This window comes from Danio rerio, chromosome 4 (assembly GCF_052040795.2).
Source record: "Danio rerio strain M-AB ecotype USA chromosome 4, GRCz13ab, whole genome shotgun sequence".
NCBI lineage: Eukaryota > Metazoa > Chordata > Actinopteri > Cypriniformes > Danionidae > Danio > Danio rerio.
The window spans coordinates 49,344,965-49,371,231 of record NC_141024.2 but is presented as its reverse complement, the minus strand read 5'-3'; the positions used below and the strand labels follow the sequence as shown (position 1 = coordinate 49,371,231).

The 26,267-nt window shown below is 36.4% G+C and overlaps 2 protein-coding genes across 2 annotated transcripts in view; both read left to right on the top strand.

Moving 5' to 3' along the window:
- LOC137490965 (protein NLRC3) overlaps positions 1 to 26,267 on the top strand; it is a 766,684-nt gene that overhangs the window by 671,648 nt on the left and 68,769 nt on the right. The window lies entirely within an intron of this gene.
- On the top strand, positions 15,880 to 25,983 carry LOC137490985 (uncharacterized). The gene is made up of 3 exons (XM_087249312.1): positions 15,880 to 15,954; positions 16,673 to 16,824; positions 23,172 to 25,983. Exons 2-3 carry the CDS (start codon positions 16,740 to 16,742, stop codon positions 24,038 to 24,040), a joined length of 954 nt encoding a protein of 317 aa, XP_087105438.1. The 5' UTR covers positions 15,880 to 15,954; positions 16,673 to 16,739; the 3' UTR covers positions 24,041 to 25,983.

Genomic DNA, 26,267 nt, shown 5'->3' with positions numbered 1-26,267 from the left:
TAAAAATATTGATTCTTTATAATTTTTTTCTAAATAATTCTGCACTATATATTTTGTTGGAAGAATATTATTGTTATCTTTTAACTCCTGTTGTATATTGAAATCTACTTTAGGTAATGGAAAAAACCATGGCGGAATATATGGGATTGGGACTGCCTTACAGTATTGCAGTTGATCTAATCCAATTATTCTGGCTTTTGCCTCAGCTATCCATCCGAAACTTATGAAATTAGTTTCCTCATGCTCCCAACATTCTAGTAATGTTCTTTTTGTTGGATGTGATTCAATTTGTCCCTGAATGTTAACCCAATATGCCATCATTAATTTCATTCTCCTAATGCTTAAGGGCATTTCTCCCATTTCAACCTGCATAGATGAAACTGGTGAGGTTCTAAATGATCCACTACAGATTCTAAGGGCCTGTGCTTGTAATACATCTAATTTTTTGAGGTTTGACTCTGCTGCCGACATGTAAGCTATACATCCATAATCAAAAACAGATCTCATGAGGGCCCAGTATATATTTTGTAGTGATGTTCTACTCGCTCCCCACTCTTGCCCTGACAGGCAACGAAGTACATTAACAACCTTTTTACTTTTTTCTGTGATTTTATTCAGATGATCCTTCCATGTCAGCTTTTCATCGAACCAAACCCCAAGAAACCTTACAGTTTTTACTTGTTCTAGTGGTTGTCCATATAGTTTTAAAGCGAGTGATATGGTTTTATGCCGTCTTGAGAAACAGATGACCTGAGTTTTTGCAACAGATAGTTTGAATCCCCATTTATTTGCCCATTTTTCTACCTCAAATATTGCATTCTGTATTTTCTTTTGTACAAATGACACATTCCGACCTCTAATCCATAGTGCCCCATCATCTGCATACAATGATTTTCCTATACTTTGTTCAATCTGAGAGAAAATGTCGTTTATCATTATATTGAACAATAATGGGCTGCAAACACTACCTTGAGGAGTTCCATTTTCCACTGTGTATTCATGTGAATATTCTTTTCCTACCCTAACTTGTATTTTTCTTCCAAATAAGAAATCCATGACCCAATTATATGTTTTGCCAGTGACTCCTAAAGATTTTAATTTAATCAGCAATCCCTCTTTCCAAAGCATATCGTATGCCTTTTCTATATCAAAAAAGATAGCTATCACAACTTCTTTGTTAGTCTGTGCTTTCCTGATGTCTGATTCCAAACATAATACTGAGTCCATAGTATTTCTGCCTCTGCGGAACCCACTCTGATATGGAGAAAAAAGGTTTTTGCTTTCTAAAAAATATGTAATTCTTTCTGTAATCATTCTTTCCATTATTTTGCATAAGTGGGATGTCAGTGAAATGGGTCTATAGCTAGAAGGATCTGATGGATTTTTCCCTGGTTTAAGTATAGGTACTACTATAGATTGTTTCCATGCTATAGGTAATTGACCCATATCCCAAATTTGATTAAATAAATTTAGTACTATTTCTAGTGATGCCTCTGACATGTGTGACAACATTTTATAGCATATTTCATCCTTACCTGGGGCAGTTTGTCTTGCGCTAATGATTGCTCGTTTTAATTCAAACATATTAAACTGTAAATCTAAAGGATTTTCTGTTGTTTTTACTTTCTTTAAAAGATCAGGATGTTTAGTTAATGTAGTATTTCTGCATTTCCTAGCCTCTTCAGAGAGATTATCTGAACTATGTACATTTCTAAAATGTTGGACTAATAGTTCCGCCTTTTCTAGGTTGCTGATCGCTACTGTATCGCCATACTTTAACACTGGTAATTCATAATTTCGTCTAACACCTGCCATTCTTCTAATCATACCCCACACCTCTGATAATTGTACCTCTCGTCCAAGACTATTGCAATATTCTCTCCAGAATATACGCTTTTGTGTTTTAATAGTTTTTCTTAATATTGTCTGAGCCTTTTTATACATGATCATAGCTTCCAGTGAATGGTGTTTTTTAAGATGTCTAAATGCTTTATTTCTTGCTTTAATAGCTGCTTTACAATCATTATTCCACCAAGGTACATTTTTAGTACAACCAACTCCTTTACTTTTAGGTATTATTTCTTCGGCTGCTTGAATTATTTCATTAACAATTTTATTATTTAAAATATTTACATCTCTCTGGTTTATTATTTGTATTGTCATAACTCTCTTATCACATAATTCTTGAAATTCTTTCCAATTTACTTTCTCCAATTTCCATCTTGGAATTCTATCTTCTTTTTCATACATTATCTTTAATCCAATTTTAGTTACTACTGGGTAATGGTCACTACCTATTGTATTGTGCTTGAGTACTTTCCATGTGCTAACCGCTGCTAATGAACTACTAATAAATGTTGGCTTCCGGTTTGGTCGGCAACATGTGAAGACGTGTTTGACGGTTCTCCATACTGAACTAGACATATTTTTAACCACAAACGCATTCTCGACCAGATCATGCCGAAATCAAGTAATTAAAACACCAGAGTCTATTTAAAGACGATTTATAGTTAATAATTTTTTCTGCTTCTGGACTTTCTCGAGCCTAATTGGCTATGGCTGGCAAGCGCAACAAAACTGATAAGATGGCGGAACACGTGAAAGGGGGAACAGTGGAAAGCAGAATGGAAACTAACCAAGAGCTCGTCCTCCGGGAAATAAGAGTACTTAAAACGGAGCTACTCATGAAAATGGACGAAAAAGCCGAAGCTCAGGCCACTGAAATCAAAACTCAGTGTCAGCAACTGAGAGACGAGTTCGCTACAGTGATGGGGCAGGCTACCGCGAGAATATCGACTCTCGAGACGCAGGTGCTTTCACTGGAAGAAGCTGCGAACGGGCAGTCAGATGCAGTGAGTACACTACAACGAGAAGTTGCAAAACTTAAAAAAGACGTTGTTACACTTGAAGCAAAAAACGAGGATTTGGAAGCTAGATCTCGTCGCTGTAATTTACGCATCACGGGTATAAAAGAGAGACGGGAAGAAGGGAAGCATATCCCTGATTTCATATCTGAACTGCTTAAGGACTCGCTGCAGCTAGATAAGGCCCCTGTACTAGATCGGGCACACAGAACTCTGAGAGCGCGACCAGAAGATGGACATCCAGCAAGGGCATTTGTAGTAAAGTGCCACTATTTCCAGGAGAGAGAATTACTGCTTAAGAAAGCCGCGCAGAGAAGGGAGATTGTCACGTCCGACGGGGACAAGATACATCTTCAGCCCGACTATACTCAAAAAGTCATGAAACAGCGGTCAGCTTTCAATGAGGTTCGTGGCATACTCAGAAGCTATGAAGGTGTACGTTATGGTCTGTTCTATCCTGCCGAGTTGAGAATCACCGCAAAAGACGGAATGAGGCGGAGCTTCAAAGACGCAAAGCAGGCTATGGACTTTGTGAGAGACACCCTGAAACCCTAATGTGTTGCAAACGCGGCAACTTCAGTAAATTCCTAACTTGTGCTTGGTGAGTTAAGCGTCGACTTTTGGGGCTATTTTGTCTTTGGACTTAATCTGATTTCCTTTCTTTGACTATGTCGAACGACATCTAAAAAGAAAAAAGAAACGAAAATGAAACTGATTGACAGTAATAATATAAAGATACATGCTTTTTATTACTGGTCTTTACGTTTGTTCTCTGTCAGTAAGAGAAATGCAGTTTGTGATAATGTTATTCCATTATAGTTCAGTAGGAGTTTAAGTCAGTATGGATAGTTATGAGGATGTTACCTGGAAGTATAGCAGCCTCCACTAGAGGCCAGCTTATAGGAGTTAAGTTGTTCAACGTTTTATTCTCCCCCCCCCCCCCCCCCCCCACTATATTATTGTTTTACTTTTCATTTCAATACCCCTCATTCCATTCACACACACCCAGGGAGCACGTTCTATGGTACAAAAAAAAAAAAAAAGAAATGATAAATGACAAAGCGCGGTGATACTGTACTTCTAAGCTGGAACTGCCGTGGCCTTAACCATCCGATAAAGAGAAGCAAAGTGTTCTCCCATATCTCTAAACAGAAAGCAACGATTGTTTATCTTCAAGAAACACATCTAATTCCTAAGGATCATAATAAGCTGAAAAGAGGGGGATTTCAAAAAATTTTTCATTCAAAGTTTACTGCAAAAAGTCGAGGTACAGCTATATTAATACATAGAGATGCTGCATTTGAGGAATCAAAAGTTATAGCTGATAAAGAAGGACGCTATATTGTTGTCCAAGGGAAACTCTTTAACCAGCAAGTGCTACTAGTTAACTTGTATGCACCCAATTGGGATAATGTGGATTTTTTTAAAAACCTCATCACACGCCTTCCAGATCTGGACAGTCATCAGCTTATCTTAGGAGGTGACTTTAATTGTATACTCCATCCGGTGCTAGACAGATCTAATGCGATGTCTGGGTCTCTTGGTAAATCAGCTCGATGCATTAATGAGTTTCTGAAAACTTATGGTATGGTGGATGCATGGAAATATAATAATCCGACATTAAGGCAGTATTCTTTCTTCTCTGCAGCTCATCAGACCTATTCAAGAATTGATTTTATTTTTATAGACAAAAGACTATTATCACTACTTAAATCATGTACATACACAGGCATTGTCATTTCTGACCATAGCCCAGTAAGAATGATTCTTTCCTTCCCTGATAATATACCATCAAGGGGTATGTGGAGGCTTAACTCTAGACTGCTTACGGATGAGATATTTGTTGATTTTATATCTAATCAGATAGATTATTTCTTTGAAACTAACTGCACGCCTGGCATGACCTACTGTAACCTTTGGGAGACAATGAAAGCTTTTTTAAGAGGACAAATAATTTCATATAGTGTAGGTGTGAATAAAAAAAGAATGAAGCGGGTCAATGAAATAATTGCAAGGATTAATGAGATAGATCAAGAACATTCAAGATCCCCCACAACTACGCTGTACAAAGAGAGAGGGATGTTACAGTCTGAATTAGATACTCTAACCACTGAAGTAGAAGAAGCATTATATCTGAGATCAAGACAGAGAGAATTTGAATACGGGGAAAAAGCTAGTAAGTTACTTTCACATCAATTGAGGAAGGCAACTGAAACTAACTATATAGCCGAAATTCAAACGAGGCAAGGAGTAACTACAGATCAAATGGACATTAACAAGCAGTTTAAAAAATTCTATGAAAAGTTATATACATCTGAGACAAATAATAAAGCGAATATATCCCATTTTTTTGATACAATAGAAATGCCCAATATCAGTGATCAAGACAAGTATAATCTTGAACAACCCATATCTATAAAAGAAATTGAACAAGCTATCAAACAAATAAAAAGCGGAAAAGCACCTGGCCCTGATGGATTTATAATTGAATTTTATAAAAAATTTTCACACAAATTATCCCCAATATTAAAAAAGGTGTTTATAGAAATAACTGAGCAGAAATCTTTACCACCAACTATGTCGCAAGCTATTATCACTGTTATACACAAAAAAGGTAAGGATCCCTTGAAGTGTGACTCATATCGACCTATAAGTTTACTTTCAAATGATTACAAGATATTAGCAAAGATTTTGGCAGCAAGGCTTAATCCAGTCATACAAACACTTATTCATCAAGATCAAACAGGATTCATAGCAGGACGGCAGCTTTCAAGCAACTTACGGAGACTATTTAATATACTTTACTCACAAAGCAGTTCACATTTGCCAGAAGTGCTATTGTCATTAGATGCTCATAAAGCCTTTGACCGTATTGAGTATGAATATCTATTCACAGCTCTGAAAAATTTTGGCTTTGGTCCTGGTTTTTGCACTTGGATTAGTATATTATATTCGCATCCAACTGCTTGTATAAGAACTAACAAGGTAATATCAAACTTTTTTCCTTTATATAGAGGCACCAGACAGGGCTGTCCCCTGTCTCCCCTCCTATTTAATATAGCAATAGAGCCACTAGCTATAGCTTTAAGGAGAGAGTCAGACTTGCTGGGCATTAACAGGAGTGGGAAGACTCACAAGGTTTCACTGTACGCAGATGATCTCATTATATACATATCCAATCCTGATAGTTCCATACCCAAAACAATAGAGCTTATAAATAGCTTTGGGGCAGTTTCAGGATAAAAAATTAATTTCAGTAAAAGTATATTATTTCCAATTAATAAGATAGCAAAACAGTCAGACCTCAGTAAATTTCCATTTCAAATTAGTAATATATCTTTTAAGTACCTGGGAATCTCTGTGACCAGTACATATAAACAGCTATTTAGATGTAATTTTGATGCAGTGATGGAAAAAACAAAACAAGATTTAAACCGATGGTCTTTATTGCCTATCTCTCTTGCAGGCAGAATTAATGCGGTTAAGATGTCTATTTTGCCAAGGTTCTTGTTTTTGTTTCAAAATGTCCCAGTATTTATTCCTAAATCCTTCTTTAAGGAGCTGGATAAACAGGTGTCTTCTTTTATATGGAATAAAAGCATTCCACGAATTAGGAAAGCATTTTTAGAAAGGCAGAAAGAAGTTGGGGGACTGGCGTTGCCCAACTTTATGTATTACTATTGGTCATGTAACATTGAAAAAATTGTTTATCTGACAGATCATGAAAATCAGGAGAATGAACCTGAGTGGGTAGAGATGGAGCAGGCATCCTGTGGGACAGTTTCTCTGTTTTCAATGCTTTGTGCCCCACTACCACTTAATAGAAAATATCTGCCAAACAATCCTATAGTCAGTGGTTTAATAAAGATATGGGCTCAGTTTAGGATGCATTTTAAGCAGAAACAAGCACTTTCTTTATTACCCATTACTTCCAATGCATTATTTCCACCATCCTTAATTGATCATGCTTTTCAGATCTGGTTTAGGAAGGGACTTAGATATGCAAGGGACTTTTTTCAAGGAAGTCATTTTATGTCATTCGAACATATGACTAAAGAATTGGATATTCCTAAATCACATTTCTTCAGATATCTTCAGGTAAGAAGTCTAGTAAAAAGGTATTTTAATACACTTTCAGCCCCTCCCATAAGTAGCTGGATTGAGGAGATCTTTGATCTAAATGCATCTGAGGGTGGTCTGATATCAAAAATATACAGTCTGATTCAAAGAGCAGCTGCACCATCTCTAGATTTTCTAAAGAAACAGTGGCAAGATGACTTAGGAAATATAGTTCCAGAGTCAGTCTGGCAATCAACAATTAAGCAAATTCACTCAACATCTATTTGTGTCAAACACGGTTTATTACAATTTAAGATAATTCATAGGCTGCACTTTTCTAAAAGCAAATTGTCCAGAATATTTCCAGAAATTGACCCAACATGCTCTAGGTGCCACAGAGACGAGGCCACCTTAGGTCATATGTTCTGGACATGTCCATCCCTAAGACCATTTTGGACTGCGGTGTTTGAGACTTTCTCTTATATATGTGAAAAGGAGATACAACCAGATCCAGTAATGGCAATATTTGGTGCGACACCTGAAAATCTTACACTACCAGCAGGTCAATTAAATGCACTAGCGTTCTCTACTTTGCTGGCCCGAAGACTTATTCTTTTGCAGTGGAAGTCAACTAAACCACCAACACATACTAAATGGGTAGAAAATGTCATGGCGTATCTAAAGCTCGAAAAACTCAAATATAGCACCCAGGGCTCAAATAATAGATTCTTCAAAGTTTGGAGACCCTTCCTGTCATATTTTGAGAACAGATTTATCCCAAATACTTGAAATGTGCTCCCCCCCCCCCCCACAACCCATTTTTATTTATTTATTTATTTGATTTTATTTATTTATTTTATTTATTTATTTATTATTATTTTTTTGTACCTTTTACCTTTTTTCTTTTTAATTCATATTATTTCACCTTGTATTTGTTTCCTTTTTTATGTACCTTGTTCTTGTATATGTTTGAGTTGCTCTGTTAAAAGTTCAATAAAAAGATTTGTCTACTATCAAGGATATATATAGGATATAAATATAAATAATTAATTAATAATTTCTAGCCTACATGAATTTAAAAACCACTGCCTTCATACTTTCTTCATCTCGGGAGGCTTTTTCAGTTCATTCAATTTGCTTTTATAATGTTATTATTATTAGCAGCAATATTTATTATATCCATATTAATATTTGTTTTATTAAAAACAAGCTTAGATTTGTCCACCTGTCAGGTTTTAGACCATATGGGGCACAGCAGGTGTATTTGGAAATAACTCAGTATTTTGACCAAACTTTGTTATTATTGCTCATTTCAAGAGTTCCCACTTAGATATGCTTGGCACATATAGCAGGTTTGGCATGCTGTCCCGTGAGAGAACCCTGAGCTCAGAGATATTTAAGCCCAGGGCTCCCGCCCGGTCTAGAAGCATATCAGGAGAACCGAGATCAGGTAGGTCTCGATCGCTCCCTCTTTAGAAGGGGAGAAAAAGGAGGAGATGGGGTGGAAGGGGGGATTCTTCCAAAACGAAGGTGCAATAAGGAGAAAGTGATCCATTTATATTAAGCTAGGATCATTTTGATTGGATTACTACTGATTACGGATGAGTGGCCAGCGGTGCACAATCATATCACATGCTCCTCTCGAAATTAGTTTATGAAACTTCACTTATTCGTTTGCTGGAAATTAGAACTGAATTTAGAAATAGTTTTGAAACAAATCTTTGCTTAACAAACAAAATTAATTTTTTATAGGCTAATTGATGTCTGTGCGGTAAGGTTTCCATATCCACGAGAGAAAAAAGCGAAAGTGAACGTACTTTACATCCTGTAAATAGCGAATGCGCTTATGGCGTGACGCAGCTGGCTCTTCAAGGTAATGGGATATGAGACTCTGATTGGTTTATTCTCAAAACACACCTATAACTCATTAAGAAAATAAACTCAACCCTTTTAGACCATGCGCGATGGCGCAAAGCGGATTTTCCCATCCTTAAGTTAGCAAAAATGCGTTCTGACACGCCCTGAAAGCGTTTGCGCCCTGCGTTTTGCGCTCTACGCATGGACCGTCAAAATACAGCCCTAAATGTAAAATAAATCAGATCATATTTTGTTTAGTCCATTAACGTGTACACATTTAAGCAGATTCAATTCATCTTCATCTAGTGCTTTTACAATGTAAATTGTGCTGAAGCCACTTAACTTAGAAGTTATAGTAAATTGAAACTGTGTCAGTCCAGCTTTTAGAGTTTCTCATAAAAGTAATTTTGGTCATATTGATCAGACACAGATTTGAAAGCTGTAAGTGGCCTATTTTTATTCATATATATTCAGAATTACAACAAAATGTTTTTCTAAAATTTGTAAAGCAGACAGGGAATACTTGTTCATTCTGTGCCTGACTGGTAAACGCATCGGAAAAAAAAGTTCTGAGGTAACAGTTGAACAAACAGCTGAACATTTGTCTCACAAACATGAGATATACCTGTACAGCATCTGCATAAAGGCTGAAATGTGCACCTTTCCCCTTGTGTGCTGTTGGGTCATTTTCATCCATTCTGGGTTGATTTTGTGGATTATTTTGGTCAAAACTTTCTGTGTTTTAGCAAACGGACTGATATTTGGGAACATCTTATTTTGACATAATCTGGGAAAATGCTTTAAAATAAAAAACAAATCTCTCATCTGTTTCTGTAATAGTTAAATTACAGTGAGTTCATGCATCTAGCATATTATTGTATAGCTATATTCTACTGTAACATGCTACGTCAGTTAGCATTAAATTATAAATCGACTTTCTTATAAAAATACCTAAGATGGCTGGAAGTACACATATAAACCATTTATGGGCGCAGTCGTGTAAATGATCAGTTGAAGCCTTTTAATATTTATTCAGATCTTATTTTCATCCAACAGCAATAGCTGGATGCCTTCATCCATATTAGGGATTTCCTGGAATGTTCTGCTACTTTTGTGAGGCATATATGGAATTTCTGCTCAAGTGTAAATGAAACAGGCATTACATGCATTTAAAGTGCTACAATACCCACATCAACCTATTTTGAGGAAAACTGAAAAAAAAAAAAAAAAAACGTAAGAAATAATTTTCTACTTAAGAAATAATTTATTGTACCATTTTTGATACAATTGTTGTTATCTCAAAAATAGTAGCCTATTGAACATCAATATATAGCAAAGTAATAAATTCAGAAATTCCAGTATCTGGACAACATTACACCTTAGTTAAAAATTCTGTCCAAAAGAACATGCTTGCAGCTTCGTATCACATCGAATAACAACTCACACTATAAAATAAATTATATTTTCAGATTGGAAGACAATTACATTTTCAAAAAACAAACAGAAACTGCAAATCAGGAGGAGATCGGAGGCTCAAGAGGTATGATATGGCTCATAACAGACTAGTAAATGAGAAGTGGGTTAATTTATCAATGTTTTTCCATTTTGATGTTACGAGTTACGCTGGATCTAATCTCACTATATTTGCTAAAAGTGATATTTAATTAATCTTGTTCTCTATATCTAACATAGGGCTGGACAATAATATAATATCAATATATCACGATTTTTTTTCAATAACGGTGATATGATTTTTAAACCCATTTCTGATATTTCGATACATTTGTGTATATGTTTTGTTTTATCATATCTATCTATCTATCTATCTATATATATATATATATATAAGATTTTCTACCTTGTACCATTTGTCACTAAATGACTTTCCGTGCTCAGAATGAGCTTGATGACAGCGCTCAGAAGTTGGTTAAGCTGCTCTGTCACAGAAAGCTACAAAATGAGCGACCTGAATACAGATATAGAGGAACAAGCTTCCACAAGTGAGAATGCAGACAAAGTAGTTGATGTGGACCATTCGGCTTTTTAAGTTCCGATAAACTTTTTGTTTCGGCGCTCTGCAAACTGTGCGAGAGAGCGATGCCGACTAGCATCGTAAACACATCAAATAGGTTTATAAAAGTTTAAGTCAACCTGTCACCTCACCATCCACCTTCCCGACACCAAACACAGAAGGCTATGAGGCGCAGTGTAGGGTTTTGCATGTCTACACATGAATATACACATATAAACATATACTATGTTCAAAACAAGTATGACACTTGCACATATATAAACCTATTGCATGCATACACCCACATACACATGTACAGACATATAAACTCGATCCGATCATAAACTTGATCCTTGGATTAAATTAAACACAAACCCACACACACACACACAAAACTCTCTGCATGCTGGTATAGCACTCAAGGGAACTTGCAAAATAAAACTCACAAACATATGTATCAGAAATCTGGTTATTTCAAAGCTGATGAAAAAGAAAGAATTTGATTAATAGAAGTATTAATTCTGACAGTATGATATTCTAAAATATATTTTCTTCTGAGACACTTTTAAAATATTTTTGAGCAGTAAACATGTCAGGCTAAATAATTGAAATGAATCACAGATTTCTTTACGATTGAAAACAGCCTCTTTGGTCTTTACTGCAGGAGATACTGTTGTCCTAAAAAACAAAACATAAAAAAAAACCTAACATATACTGTAGGAACGGTGCAGCAGGAAATGTTGGCGGTTTTATAACCTTGACTTTTCCAAACTGCGGTAAACCTTGAATATAGTTATTGCCCCATGCCTCAGCAGCATAACACTGATATTTAGGATCTAAAAATTTATTCTTTAAAAAAGTCTCAAGCAAAAAGATTCCAATGGCGCCGCCTGTTGGTGCATGAAGAATATGGTCTATATTCTGAGACTAAAATATTTTATAACAATTAATTATTTAAGTGTCCATTTCATTCAGGATGCTCAATATTGGGGCATCCACATTTTTTGACATACTTTAAACCAGAGTTTCTGCAGGTTTTACAAAGTTAAATTTAAGACTTTATGACATTTTTAAGACCATTATGAATGAAATTTTAGACTCATAAAGGGCTAAAGGCTAAAGAACTTTTCAAATGGCCCAGATGGAAAAGATTTTTATTTGCCCCATCAAAATAAAATTTATTTTTAAAACTAAAAAATGAACAAATGTTTTTAAAGTTTTAAAAACTATAACAAACTAAATCTATGCACAACAATCTGTCCAGGTTGATATCCACAGCAGTAAATACATGGAGCACGTTTAAACAAATGTTATTGTGAGGAAAATAATTAAAACATTATGATAAATAGAGTTAAAAAGACCTTTTTGAATAAAAAGTTGAAAGTTTTATTAAGTTGAATTGTTGGTGATTGAATTGGTTTTGTCCAGATTGGGTAGAAAAACATGAACAAAGGAAAATAAAGAAAAAAAAGACCCAATACAGCACAATATTTCAGTAAATTTAAGACTTTTTAAGGCCTAAAATGTTAAGTCTGTTATGAGAATACTGTAGGTCAAATATCATCAGCTTAGTTAAACCTTTTATTAATTTATTGTTTTTATTTATTTTATAAAGCACCAAGGATGCTTCACAAACAGCAAAAGAACAAGAAAAGCAATAACCTTAAGAAGGTAAAGAAAATGAGAGACTAATAATACATAAAATAATGACAAAAGACATGAGAACAAGTAACGAAAGAAACTCATTCTGTCTTTTAATGAGTGCTTATGTGCATTTAGGAGAACTAGGCAGCACACATAGAGGTAAAATTGGTTTTATATTAGCAGATTCAGACTTCCCCCTTAATAATATAATTTCATAAAAGTATTATTTGCAAACTCTTAATAGCGAAATCATATTAGCAGCCAATGACTATCAAAGTACAACATTGCTCACGGTCAAATAAACAGTGTTAATGTTGTTTTCAAGCCACACTTGCATGCTAATTCCGAACAAATATTCAAAGTAACATGGTAAACAATATAGAGACAGCTAAATGAACGAATGTGCGAATATAAAACCAACTTTACCTCTAGGCAGCACACTCAGCGCTGCAAGATGGATTTAATTTAGTATTCTTATTATTAAAATATATCTGAATGAGGATCAAATGACTGAGTTGGTCTTTAAGAATGAAAACCAACCTGTTTGTTCCTGCAGATCTTCCTGTTTGACATAGAGGTAAAGTTGGTTTTATATTCCCACATTCGTTCATTTAGAAGTCTCTATATTGTTTACCATGTTACTTTGAATATTCGATAGGAATTAGCATGCAAGTGTGACTTGAAAACAACATTAACACTGTTTATTTGACTCTGAACAATGTTGTACTTTGATAGTCATTGAGTGCTAATATGATTTCACTATTTAGAGTTTGCAAATAATACTTTAAAGAAATTATATTATTAAGGGGAAAGTCCGAATGTGTGAATATAAAACCAACTTTACCTCTATCTGTTTGACTGTGAATGTTTCTTCAATCTTCACATCTTCACTCTCCTCTTTAATAAACGCCATCTTTATAACAGTGTGGAGATCAGTCTCTTCAGCAGGAGTTTTCCTCTGCGTTTTGACACTTTGTCCTGTTTAAAATAAATTAAACAATGAACAGAAACAAAATAACTTCTATTCAACACTTGCTTAAACAGTTTCTTTTAATTATCAAAAACAAATCAGGTAAAACATTTCTTTTAAAATAGAGGTAAAATTGGTTTTATATTCGCACATTCGGACTTTCCCCTTAATGATATAATTTCAATAGAGGTAAAGTTGGTTTTATATTCACACATTCGTTTATTTAGCAGTCTATATATTGTTTACCATGTTACTTTGAATATTTGATTGGAATTAGCATGCAAGTATGACTTGAAAACAACATTAACACTGTTTATTTGACTGTGAACAATGTTGTACTTTGATAGTCATTTGCCACTATTATGAATTCCCTATTTAGAGTTTGCAATAAATACTTTTCTGAAATGATATTATTAAGGGGAATGTCTTAATATCCGAATATAAAACCAACTTTACTTCTATATAATTTCATTAAAGTATTATCTGCAAACTCTAAATAGCGAAATGATAATAGCAGCAAATGACTATCAAAGTACAACATTGTTCACAGTCAAATAAACAGTGCTAATGTTGTTTTCAAGTCACACTTGCATGATAATTCCGATCAAATATTCAAAGTAACATGGTAAACAATATATAGACTGCTAAATGAACGAATGTGTGAATATAAAACCAACTTTACCTCTTATCAGAAAAGTTTGAGAAACCCTGCTTTAAAACACCTATTACACTCTTTTCGGTTTCAAACAATAGCCCTCGGCTACTGATAATAAAATAGTACTACGCTGTAAAAAGGGTTTAAATATTATTGTCAAAAGCAGGTACATAATTTAGCATCGGATTAAAAAAACTGAAACTTTAATTAAATCGGACTATGTATATGGCATTTCTGTGTGTTTGCCTCGTAAATATATAACAGGCTATATCCTTAAACATTTAAAAACACAAACCTTTCTCCAGTTGAATCACAGCGCTAAAGCGGCGCTGCATGATGACGTCACACGTCACGACAAAATAAAAGTCTTTATTTTGTTTCGCTTTTTTGCCAATTACTGTTCCAGTCATGACTTATTGATACATTTCTCCCATGTTTTTTACTTTATACTATTTCTGCTCTCTCTCTCTCTCTCTCTCTCTCTATCTATCTCAAATTCAAATTCAAAGAGCTTTATTGGCATGACTGTAAAACAAATGTTGCCAAAGCAATAACAAAATACAGAACATTCATATAGATAAAAGAAATATAAGTAATAATAAACAAACACATATACATATCGTTATATTATACATATATGTTGTCACAATAAACAAGTTAATACAAAAAAAGATTAACAAAAGTATATAATAATAAATGGTAAGGACAGAGAGCTTTAATAAGGGATAAGGGGGTTCAGCCTTTTTCTCTCATATACAAATAAATAAAAGTAAATAGACAAAAAAGACGTCAAAAATACTGTAAAAGGACGTTGAAAAGACGCCGAAAAGACGTCAAAAAAGACGTTGAAAAGACGTCATAAAAACTTTCATTCTGGCTCTTCAGAGGACGTAATTTCAACGTCTGACAGAGACGTAGAAAAGACGTCTTTTGGACGTAACTTTGCTTGGTGGGAAGGATGCCAATGAGTACATCAGAGGAGTCTTAAAGGGGCATTTACCATCATGACAGGGTGGTCAGCAATTTCAAGGACGCGTGCAAAATGATTAATATAATATTAATAAAATAAAATAAAAGTTATTAAATTGATTTTGTTAAACAACCTGTTAAAGATAATGAGAATATTTACAAATCTTTTTAATTTAATCTAATTTACCAACATTTTAGACTGAAGTTGTCTGCAGTGTGTGGACATGGCAAAATCACATCCATTCAATGAAAGAATGACGCAAAAATTTACAAAAACATATTTCAAAACACTTATAATTCTACCTGCACGTGCGTAAAGGTTTAACAATTATATCAAAACATCAGAGTTTCTTTATTGCACATTATGTCTATATAATATTGTTAAATCATGGGACATCAAAGGCACTTTTTAGTGATAATGACCAAGCTAGTAAAACTAAAAGATGAAGTAGTAATGGGTACTTTTATACTTAAAGGGGACCTATTTTACCCATTTTCAGCATTTAATATAAGTTTGTGTCTCTAGAATGTGTCTGTAAAGTGTCAGCTCAAAACACCCATCAGTTTATTTGTTATACCTGTTAAATTTCCTGCTTTACACACTTAGTCCTAGTGGATTAAACAAGTTTTTTAAAATTGTCTTAAAAATGTTTAGAATAAAGGTTTTAAAGGTTTTAGAATAAAGGTCAACTCCAAATACTGAATATATGTATGTATGTATGTATGTGTATATGGTGTGTGTGTGTGTGTGCGTGAGTGAGAGAGAGAGGGAGAGAAAGTGGAAAGCGAGCGAGAAATGTATCAATAAGTCATGACTGCAATAGCTAGTAGCAAAAAAAGCGAAACAAAGGAAAAGACTTTTATTTTGGCGTGGTGTGACGTCATAAGTCCGCGCCGCTTTTGCGCTGGATTAAGCTGGAGAAAGGTTTGTTTTAAAGCGTTTACACTTATACAAAGCGATTGATTAAAGTTTTAGGCTTTTTTCATCTGACGCTAAATTATGCTGTTAATGCGTAATGCTGCTGTTGACAACATTATTTGAACACTTTATACTATGTAGTATTATTTTACTCACAGTATTGAGGGCTATTGTTTGAATAAACCAAAGAAACAGTGTGTAATAGGTGTTTTAATGAAGGTTTAATTGATTAAATAGCATGATGCCATTCCATTCTAAATATACATCACTATGTATGAGAAACGGAGTACTAGTTTTAATCAGCTCATTCTTTATAGCTCTGACTATAGAGGTGAAGTTGGTTTTATATTCGCACATTCGTTCATTTATAAGTCTCTATATTGTTCACCATGTTACTTTGAATATTCGATTTGAATTAGCATGCAAGTATGACTTCTAAACAACATTGTTTATTGGACTGTGAACAATGCCGTACTTTGATAATCATTGGCTGCTAATATGATTTTGCTATTTAGAGTTTGCAAATAATACTTTTATGAAGTTATATTATTAATAGAAAAGTCTAAATGTGCGAATATAAAACCAACTTTACCTCTATGCTCGGACATACCTGATTTCGTTTTTGTAACTGTTGAAGCAAGTGTTGAAGAGGTTATTTTATTTCTGTAAATTTTTTATTTATTTTAAACAGGACATTTTTATTGTTTTTGTTTATTTTAAACAGGATAAATTGTCCAAAACACAGAGAAAAAAATCCTGCTGAAGCGACTGATCTCCACACTGTTATAAAGATGGCGTTTTTTAAAGAGGAGAGTGAAGATGTGAAGATTGAAGAAACATTCACAGTCAAACAGGAAGATCTGCAGGAACAAACAGGTTGGTTTTCATTCTCAAACACCAACTCAGTCATATAGAGGTAAAGTTGGTTTTATATTCGCACATTCATTCATTTAGAAGTCTCTATATTGTTTACCATGTTAATCAAGCTCTTTTGGACCGTTTCCACTAAGTGGTTCGGTTTGGTACGCTTTTATGGCCGTTTCCACTGTTAAAAGGCGTACAGAACCAAACCGTACCATACCACTTTTTTGGCACCCTTTCGAAAGGGTCCCAAAACACTAAGGCCGTACTCACACTAGGTAAAGTTGCCTCGAACCGGGCCAAAGCACGCTTGTCCCCCCTCCTGTCTGCCCCGACGGCCCGCACTCACACCACAAACGGGCCTCGGCACGCTTACGTCATCACTGCTGCGCTGTTTAGTGAGAAGCGCTCTCTCAGCAGCACAGTGGAGATTTCTCTAGTTATATCGTTTCAGTCGTTTGTTATGCAGTGACATGCAGTCAAATATTTCGCCAAACAGTCCTTAGGGATGCGGTGACACGCAGTCAGATATTTCGCCGAACAGATCCGCCACTTTTGGCGCTCATAAACAATCATAAAGCTCTCGTGCTGCAGGAATGAGGAGGTCTGCTGAAGCCGCGCAGCTGTCGTGCTATGAGGAGTTCTCTTCTTTAATAAACTACAGCAGTTTGCGTTCACTGAACAGTAAGAATGATTAATAAATCCATATGAAACAGTCCCTTAAAAGTCACGTCTCGCTTTCAGTTTTGGGCTTTGGCACGTTTTGCACTCACACACAAGCGTACCGCGCCAAAGCCCAAGTGAACAACGCTCAGGCACACCTCTTCCAACCGGGCCAGGGCCGGCCAAGTGAACCGTGCTTGAGCCCGATTCAGCGCACTCACACTTCTCAAACGATCCGGGAAAGGGGCCTGGGCACGGTACGGATGGCATAGTGTGAGTAGGCCCTTAAAGGCGGAGCTAGATGCGCAGCTGAACACTATTGGTTTACAGAGATACGTCATTCGTAGACACAACAAGCCAGAATCTAAATAACGGACCTGCCATGTTTGAAATACACAGCGAGAGATTACAGCAGAATTATATACATATGCAGCCATGGTCGATCCGGGCTCAAACAAACCCTGTCGTCATCTTGATAAACAGCCACAAAGCCATGGAGAAGAGCGGATTTACCCTGTGCCGCATAGTTTTTTACGAGCCAGTCTGAAGCCTGAGTGGTTTCGCTTTCTTCCTTGTGCTCGCCGCGCGTCTCTATCTGAAATAACAAACTTCTTGAGCTGATAATAATATACGCGCTTGATAATTGACAAGCTTTGGAAACCCCATCCTGTGAGAAGCTGACAAACGCAGGACACATTCTGTGACACATTCAGAAAGAAAAGGACAAACGCGGGAGTGGAGTGCGGAAAAAAGGCGAAGCCAAGGAGCATGTTATTTCTTCAGCAAATATGAACAAACTGCCTTGTCTTAATCTTTATTGTCACCTTTTGGACTAATATGAACTGGGAATGATGGAATGACTCTAACAGAGGCTACGTGCTGCTGAAGATTACAGACACAGATGAGAGGTTTACTCTGACAGTAGGCTATACTCAGGGCCGGCGCCTCTATAGAGGCGACCTAGGCGGCTGCCTAGGGCGGCAGTATAGAGAGGGCGGCATCTGCGACACCTCCCTTACCACCCGCGTCCTCAGATATATCCGCACATAGGGCTGCAGAATTGAGGTCCGCGACACCCGCACTTCCTCAGTTACATCCACGCATAGGGCGGCAGAATAGAGAGCGCAGTGTCCGCGACACCTCCCTCCCTCCCTCCTTCAGCAACCGTGCGTCCTCAGTTATATCCGCGCATAGTGTGCTGAAAAAGAGGTCTGCGACACCTCACTTCATTTTCATAACCGGTCACTTTCATTATCACATTGGGGTTGAGGGCGGCATGATCATCCTCTGCCTAGAGCGGCAGTTCAGCTTGCTCCGGCCCTGGCTATACTTTGTGTTGTTTTGAACCTAATTAAGGATGAAATGTCTGCTTTGTGTAGTTCTTCTGTAGTTGGTAACATATCGGAGACTGTAAGGGTCTGTATGTGTTCATATATCTTCATTTATTTTTTTACTTTATATAATTACAGACGTTACAGTAGGCTATTTCGCACCGTCATTGATCTGCAGTTAAAATCAACTAATGTTCATAGAAAAGTTAGTAATAAACATTTATACACAAGTATTTATGTGTGTAAAGCATCTGTTTTATGAGAAGTGCTTTTCATATGATATGTGAACGACCTGTGCAGCTTTACTGTAGACATTTTCTTGAGCGAAAATGACGTCGACTGAAACTTTGTCATACACCACGCCCACCAAAAGGGTACGCTTGGTAGTGGAAACGCAAGCCTGGTAAAGGTGACCTGTACCGACCCGAACTGTACCAAACTGTACCAGTCAGTGGAAACAAGCCATTTGGTCCAGGGTCAAAACCAAATTTTTAAGCACTGTAAATGAATATACTCTATTCTTTCAAATGCATTATGGGCATCTAAAGTAATTAAGTCCTCTGGATTGGTATTATTTTTAGGTAAATAAATAATATTAAATAAGCAACGAAGGTTGTAAGAAAACTGTCTCCCAACAATAAAACCAGTTTGATCTGGGTGAATTCTCTTTCTCATGACTGACTCCACTCTGATTGCCAGCACTTTAGCAAGGATTTTATACAGCAGAGTAAGCTGATCTGACGATAAGATTTACATTTAAGTGGATCCTTACCCTTTTGAAGAAGTACTGTTATAACAGCCGATGTCATGAAGGGGGGAGTGATTCCGAAACAAGAGCTTTAGCGAATACCTTGCACAACAGGGGTGTTAACTTGGCACAAAACTTCTTATAAAACTCAGCCGGGAAGCCATCAGGGCCTGGTGCTTTTCTGATTTTATTTTTTTTTTATTGTATTTTCAATTTCAGAAGGTGTTAAAATTCCTTCTTTTGTCAACTGATCTGAATCACAGAGGGATGGTAATTCTAAATAATTAAAGCTCTCAATACGTTCAATTTAGTTTACCTCAGAGCTGTAAAGAGTTTTATAGAAGTTTTTAAATTGATCACTAATACCCTGTTGATCAGTAATAATACTACCATCATCCTTACTAACTGCTGCTATAACACCAGCTGCTGAGGATTGTTTCAGTTGGTAACACAATAACCTGCCAGCTCATTCACCATGTTCCTAATGAATCTGGCGTGATCTTATGTGGAGATCCTCAAGGAGTCATTCCGCTTGCAGAATAAGTATTTTCTTATGAAGCTCTTCGGAAGATGATGTTGAGTGTAGCTGATCAATTGTATTTTTTTTTTAGATGCCATTGTCCATTGCCGATGGCCGACAAACTTCACGATGCTGAGCCGGCATCACGATCCATCACCCCGTCCCACATTTATATTGATATATAACTTAATATTTGCATTTCATCTTAATAGCAATAACAGTCTTTTCATGAGCAGTGTTAAATGTTACATATAGCTGCCGCTTGCAGGGCTGACAGCATCGTGAGGATTAAATGAAGGATTATACAGCACCTCTCGCACTTAAATGTGTAGATTCAGTGCCAAACACTGTTACCGGCGGACTTGAAGCCACTAGAAGTCTTTTATCCACTCTTGTAAAAGTGTAAATGGTGGATTAACATTCAGCACATGATCACTAATAAGATGCGCCATTATTAATAACTTTTGGTAAATCTGTATGTTATTTTCATTCTCTCATCTTCAGCGCTTCACATTTTCGCAGTTGTAGCTCCTATCATCTGAAGGCAGAAGGCATTGACTGAGTGATTGACAGCTGATATTAACCAATCATTTACATTCAGTTGTAGAGCAGTGAGCCAATAAGTAGAGCACAAAGGCAGGGAAAGCATTGCAGACTTTTTAACTTAGAGTTCACATAACAACTGTTTTAATCTGTTCCTGGTGCTGCGTTTGACGTTTTTAGGTGCAAAGATGCTTTCTGCATAAATGTCTCCTAAATCTGCGCACGCGGTGAGGATTTTACAGTGAAAACAATGAAAATGTATGCTCTACACTGAACTCAAACCGAACTCTCGTGTTCTCCACCAGCTGTGGGAAAAGCCATTGTAATGACACAGATCACTGTGCCATGCCCGTAGCCAGGGGGTTTCGGGTTGTTCGAACGAACCACCCCCCATGGCCCCCATGTAATTTAATTTAATATTATATAATGCATATTATAATTATTTATATTTAACATATATATTGTAATAAAGTGTAATTTTATATAACTTTGGCCAGTAATTAGAATCCCATTGAGCCTCAAAGCCACAATAAAGTGACGCGACTCTTGTGACATAACCCACTGAGTGGTAACTCTTGAATCTTTGATGTGACATCCTCCTTTGATACCTTACTCTTTGGCTCTCTTCTCTTGAGCCCCTTTCACACATGCAGACCTTTCCGGAAAATTACCGGCAATTTTCTGGAAAGGTTGTATGTGTGAACAGGTCCTTTTTGAAAATACCGGTAAATTCGTTCTGGCTATTTTCCAGAAAGAGAAGTTGTAACATTCCCGGTAATATGCCGGAATGCTGCGCTGTGTGAATGCAGAAGGAAGATTGCCGGAAAGAACGCGTGCACGTCTAGAACGTGCTGACGTGAGACGTCTGCTTGAGCCAATCAGAACAGTCAGACGCGTTTAGTTAGTTAGTCAGATAATGTTTATATGTTCTTCTTAATGCCAACTGTGTAAATAATCACCGATGAGATGCTTATGATAAGCCGCTGTTTGTTTACCTTCACGCATAGCGTGTGCCTGTGAAACAGCCTGTGAGCGCCAGCACACGCACATATTATGAACATCTCGACATGCCAAAGTGATCCTCCATATGTTTTCTTCGAAGTTGTTCACAATACTGATCATCCACAGAGTTTGTAATGTAGTCAAATGTTTACAAATACAAGCGCAGCCGTTTAAGGCTCATTTGTGGTAAATGATGTCAGAATTTACCGGTATTTTGGAATGGATGTGTGAACGGTCTTTTCTGGAAAATTTCCGTAACGTCCTCGCCTGTGTGAACAGCGCTATTTTGAATATACCGGTAAAGTCGTTCCGGAAATTTTCTGCATATTTACCGATATCACTGTGTGAAAGGGGCTTTGATCTGTATTACAGATTATCTCTTGTCATCTGCTTTTATTTGCAGTCACAGAAGCTCTCGTTTCCCTTTTTTCCTGTTTATACCACATCATTTCCCTTCATGTTTGTCAGTATGTTATCGATCATTTCTGTGCATATTATTTTGTTACTCACCCTGTATGTTTCCAAGACCACCAGTGAGTGAGTGTCTGGTTGTTTTTTCCTACGGCACTTCCTCAGCGCTCACCCGACCTGGTGTTTACTTTGACTTTTGCTTTTTCCAAGACTCGCTTCTCAATAAAGACTTGCATTTGAGCTCACTCTTTTTTTTTTTTTTTTTTACTTGTGACACAGGTATTTTCTTTCTCATTTGTGTTTAAAGGTCTTTAGATTTTGGCATGATATCTAGCTTTGAGGCTTTTTTTGGTCTACTTCACTTTGTCAGACAGGTCCTATTTAGGTGATTTCTTGATTGCGAACGTGTGGTAGTATTCAGGTCTGGGTGTGGCTAGAGAACTTGAAGCAGGTGTGATAAATTAAAGTTGTTCTAATGGGAATTTTTTTTTCACACAAGTCTGTGTAGTTCAGTATTTTGTCTTCAATTTAAGAATAAAAACTTGATTTAAAAACTGCACAATGTGTTTAATTGTGTTATCTTTGACTAATATTTACATTTGTTTGATGATCTGAAACAGTTAAGTGTTAGATTTCTGCATTGCATTTGTTACAGATTACATACCTCTAGAACATTTCTCATTTAAAGGTGCAGATTTAAAGCTTTATGCAGATATAATACATGTGTCATATATGTCTATGAGGCAAATATTAGCAGAGATTCAGTTGCTTTTTTTAACAGGTTTACCAGTCAGGCACAGAATGAAAAAGCATTCCATATCTGCTTTACAAGTTTTACAAAAACAAACTGTTTTGTTGTGATTACGAATATATACAAATAGAAACTGGCCATTTACAGCTTTCAAATTTTTGTCCCATCAATATGACCAAAATTAATCTGGGAATAATCATATAAGAATCCGCTTAAATGTGTTTGTGTGTAATGGACACCAGGAGGTAAATATGACAAGATCAATCTAAATATGATCTGCTATGTCTTTACATTTAATGTGCATCAAAATTAAGATTTGTGTAGCCAATGTTTTCACTTCCTTTTCACTGAGTTTTAATGATTTACTAAAAAGTAAACTTATTTTTATTTCAGACCTAATTAAAGACTACGAGGAGAGTAAAGAGGAGGAACATCATGTCAAAATTGAGGACAAAACTCATTTAGAGACTGATTGTGTGTTAAAAGTGAGAGACAAGAGTTGTTTTACCTGCACTCCGTGTGACAAGAGTTTGGCAAGCAAAAGCAAATTAAAGACTCACATGAGGATCCACACTGGAGAGAAACCATTCACATGCACTCAGTGTGGGAAGAGTTTTAGCAAATCATCATCGCTTTATAGACACATGAAGATCCACACCGGAGAAAAACCATTCACTTGCACTCATTGTGGGAAGAGTTTCAACCACTCATCATTCCTTAATCTACACATGAGGATCCACACTGGAGAGAAACCATTAACATGCCCTCAGTGTGGGAAGAGTTTTAGCAAATCATCGTCGCTTTATAGACACATGAAGATCCACACTGGAGAAAAACCTTTCACATGCACTCAGTGTGGGAAGAGTTTTAGCTGCTCATCATCCCTTAATAAACACATGAGGATCCATACCGGAGAAAAACCATTCACTTGCACTCAGTGTGGGAAGAGTTTCAGCCTATCAACATCCCTTAATCAACACATGAGGATCCACACTGGAGAGAAACCATTCACATGCCCTCAGTGTGGGAAGAGTTTCAGCACATCATCACACCTTAAAAACCACATGAAGATTCACACTAGTGTAAAAGAGTATGTGTGCTTGGAGTGTGAGAAGACTTTTATTACAGCTGCAGAATTGAAACGGCACCAGAGGATTCACACTGGAGATAAACCGTACAAGTGTTCACACTGCAGTAAAAGGTTTACTCATTTAGGAACCCTGAAAAAACATCAGAGGATTCACGCTGGAGATAAACTGTAGACATGATAAGTGTGTACTAGTGTTGGGTACCGAAACCCGGTGCCATTATAGCACCGGTACCTTGGTAACTGGTATGTACCGGTATTAAATCAGTGTATGAATTTCGGTGCTGTGGGATGGACGTGAGGGGTGCATGAAAAAAGGCACATATAGGCGTTGCGTCACAGCATCACTAAACATTTAATTCTAAACAACTTTGAGGAATACCGACAGGTGATATCAGGCGATTGTTATTGTCGCCAGGGAACAGATGCACGCAACGTTCAGAGTACAGAGCATTTAGCCTGGAACCAGTGGTTTTCGGTGAGCGAGAGAGACACTCTTCAGATCAACATGCGTGATCACGTTCATCCAATTTGCTTAAACTAAGCATTCTAAAGCGTATTTTACAAGCAAGGATTCTTACACAGCAACTGTCTTTACAAAAGTGTGTGTAAGGGGGAAACATGTCAAACTTAATGACACATTTGGGGGCTCAAAGGCAGAGCCTCTCTCGCGTGCTTTAGCTCCCTCCGGCACTCGCTTATGCTCGCTCCCTCTGTTTTCTTGGCACTATGCTATCTCTGTGACGGCGCTGCGCGCATCAGCTCCCCGCACTCGTCAGAAGTTGATGCCCAAATTGACACAGGGAATAAAAAAATTAAACTTCAGTTATGTTCATGTTGTGAAACACTATCAAAATGTCCACTGTTGATGATATTAGACTTCTGTTTTCAATAGCGATTTTAACTCTTAATATAGGAAGTCCTCTGCTATGCAGAGACCATTATTAATCAGAAATCTAGTGTACATAATTTAACATTAGGAAATGCAGTCTTGAATTTAAAATCAGTCAGCTTTTATTCATGAAATAAACAATAGGAAATAGGACTTATTTTGACTCCAGAATAATTATGTTTTAGGAAACACTGTAAAAGTTTTCAGAAAGAATATTTTAAATGAATGGGAGAGCAAAATAAAACAACTTCAACTGTAGGCCTGTTAAAGTTTACAGGTGCAGCAATGTGCCATGATGTACTTGAATGTTAGAAATGTGTTCTCCTTCATCAGTACAACGTTGCTTGTCAAATAAATGAACAAGGAAGATTATTTTGAGTAAGTTATTTAATTATCTTGTTTATGAAGACTGCAGAGTGATGCATGAAAATAAATGACTTCCAAAAATGTTTTAAGTATTTTGTGATATATATGTTTAAATGTGCTCCTAAAAGTATGTGGCCCCTGCCCGCCCCCCACAGGTTAATAGTAAGCTAATGTAATTTCATAATGCAAATTTTAAATTCATGCTTACCAACAAATGATCAAAGGAAATGTATTAATGTAATACAATATTAACTGATGTTTACTTTAAACTGTAATTATATTGTTCTATTAAAATAATTTTTTAAAAATAATTTGTCAAATAAAATATTTTTGAAGAGTCGTCCACCATCATTTTGTGGCTAAAAAGTGTCGATTCAGGCACCGTTTTGGCACCAGTATCGTTTTAAAAGTAGCAATTTAGCACCGGTATCGAAAAACCAAACGATACCCAACCCTAGAGTTTCACTCATTCGGGGCAGCTTAAGAAACACATGGGATGGTTTCCGGTATTGTGTCGACACATGTACCAGCATAGAAATAGCGCTCCCATACACACTGATATTAATGTACCAAAATGTTTTGATATCTATATATCAAAAAAGTAAATACATTGTACTTACGGTGTTCATAATGTCTTTTAGAACAATTCTGATACTCTGAAGGTGAAATACAGCTAAGGTGGAGACAGGTTTGGGGGTATGGATAGGTTTAGGGGTGGATAAAGGTGTAATTAAAGTTTAATTCGATTAACCAATCAAAAGTGCAATGTAAAAAGTAATATTCACTAAATTGTATCATGTGTCACAATATACACAGTAACTATATTGAAATAAATTAGTTAAAGCACTTAATAAAAAGGGGGATCAATCTTTTTCTTACATTTGTTTCAGTTTTTACTTTGGTGTAATGTATATGTAACTTTAATGTATATACAGAAATACCTTTTTGTATAGCACTCCATAAAAGGTATTAATTTAAAGAAAAAATCTCTGAGAGGGTATATTAATTTCCGCTGAGCACTGTGTGTGTGTGTGTTCTGCACTTATTTCTACATTAATTAGTACACTTCTCACAAATGTCTTTTAAAGTTTTGCCTTGTGTTATACTGTGCCTACACATAGCTTACTATTAAATTGCAGAGTGA

Excerpts from the sequence above, each read along its gene's own strand:
- LOC137490985 (XM_087249312.1), top strand. The coding sequence starts at position 16,740 with ATGGCGTTTTTTAAAGAGGAGAGTGAAGATGTGAAGATTGAAGAAACA. Across the intron at positions 16,825-23,171 it reads AGATCTGCAGGAACAAACAG|ACCTAATTAAAGACTACGAG; the intron begins GTTGGTTTTCAT and ends TTTTTATTTCAG.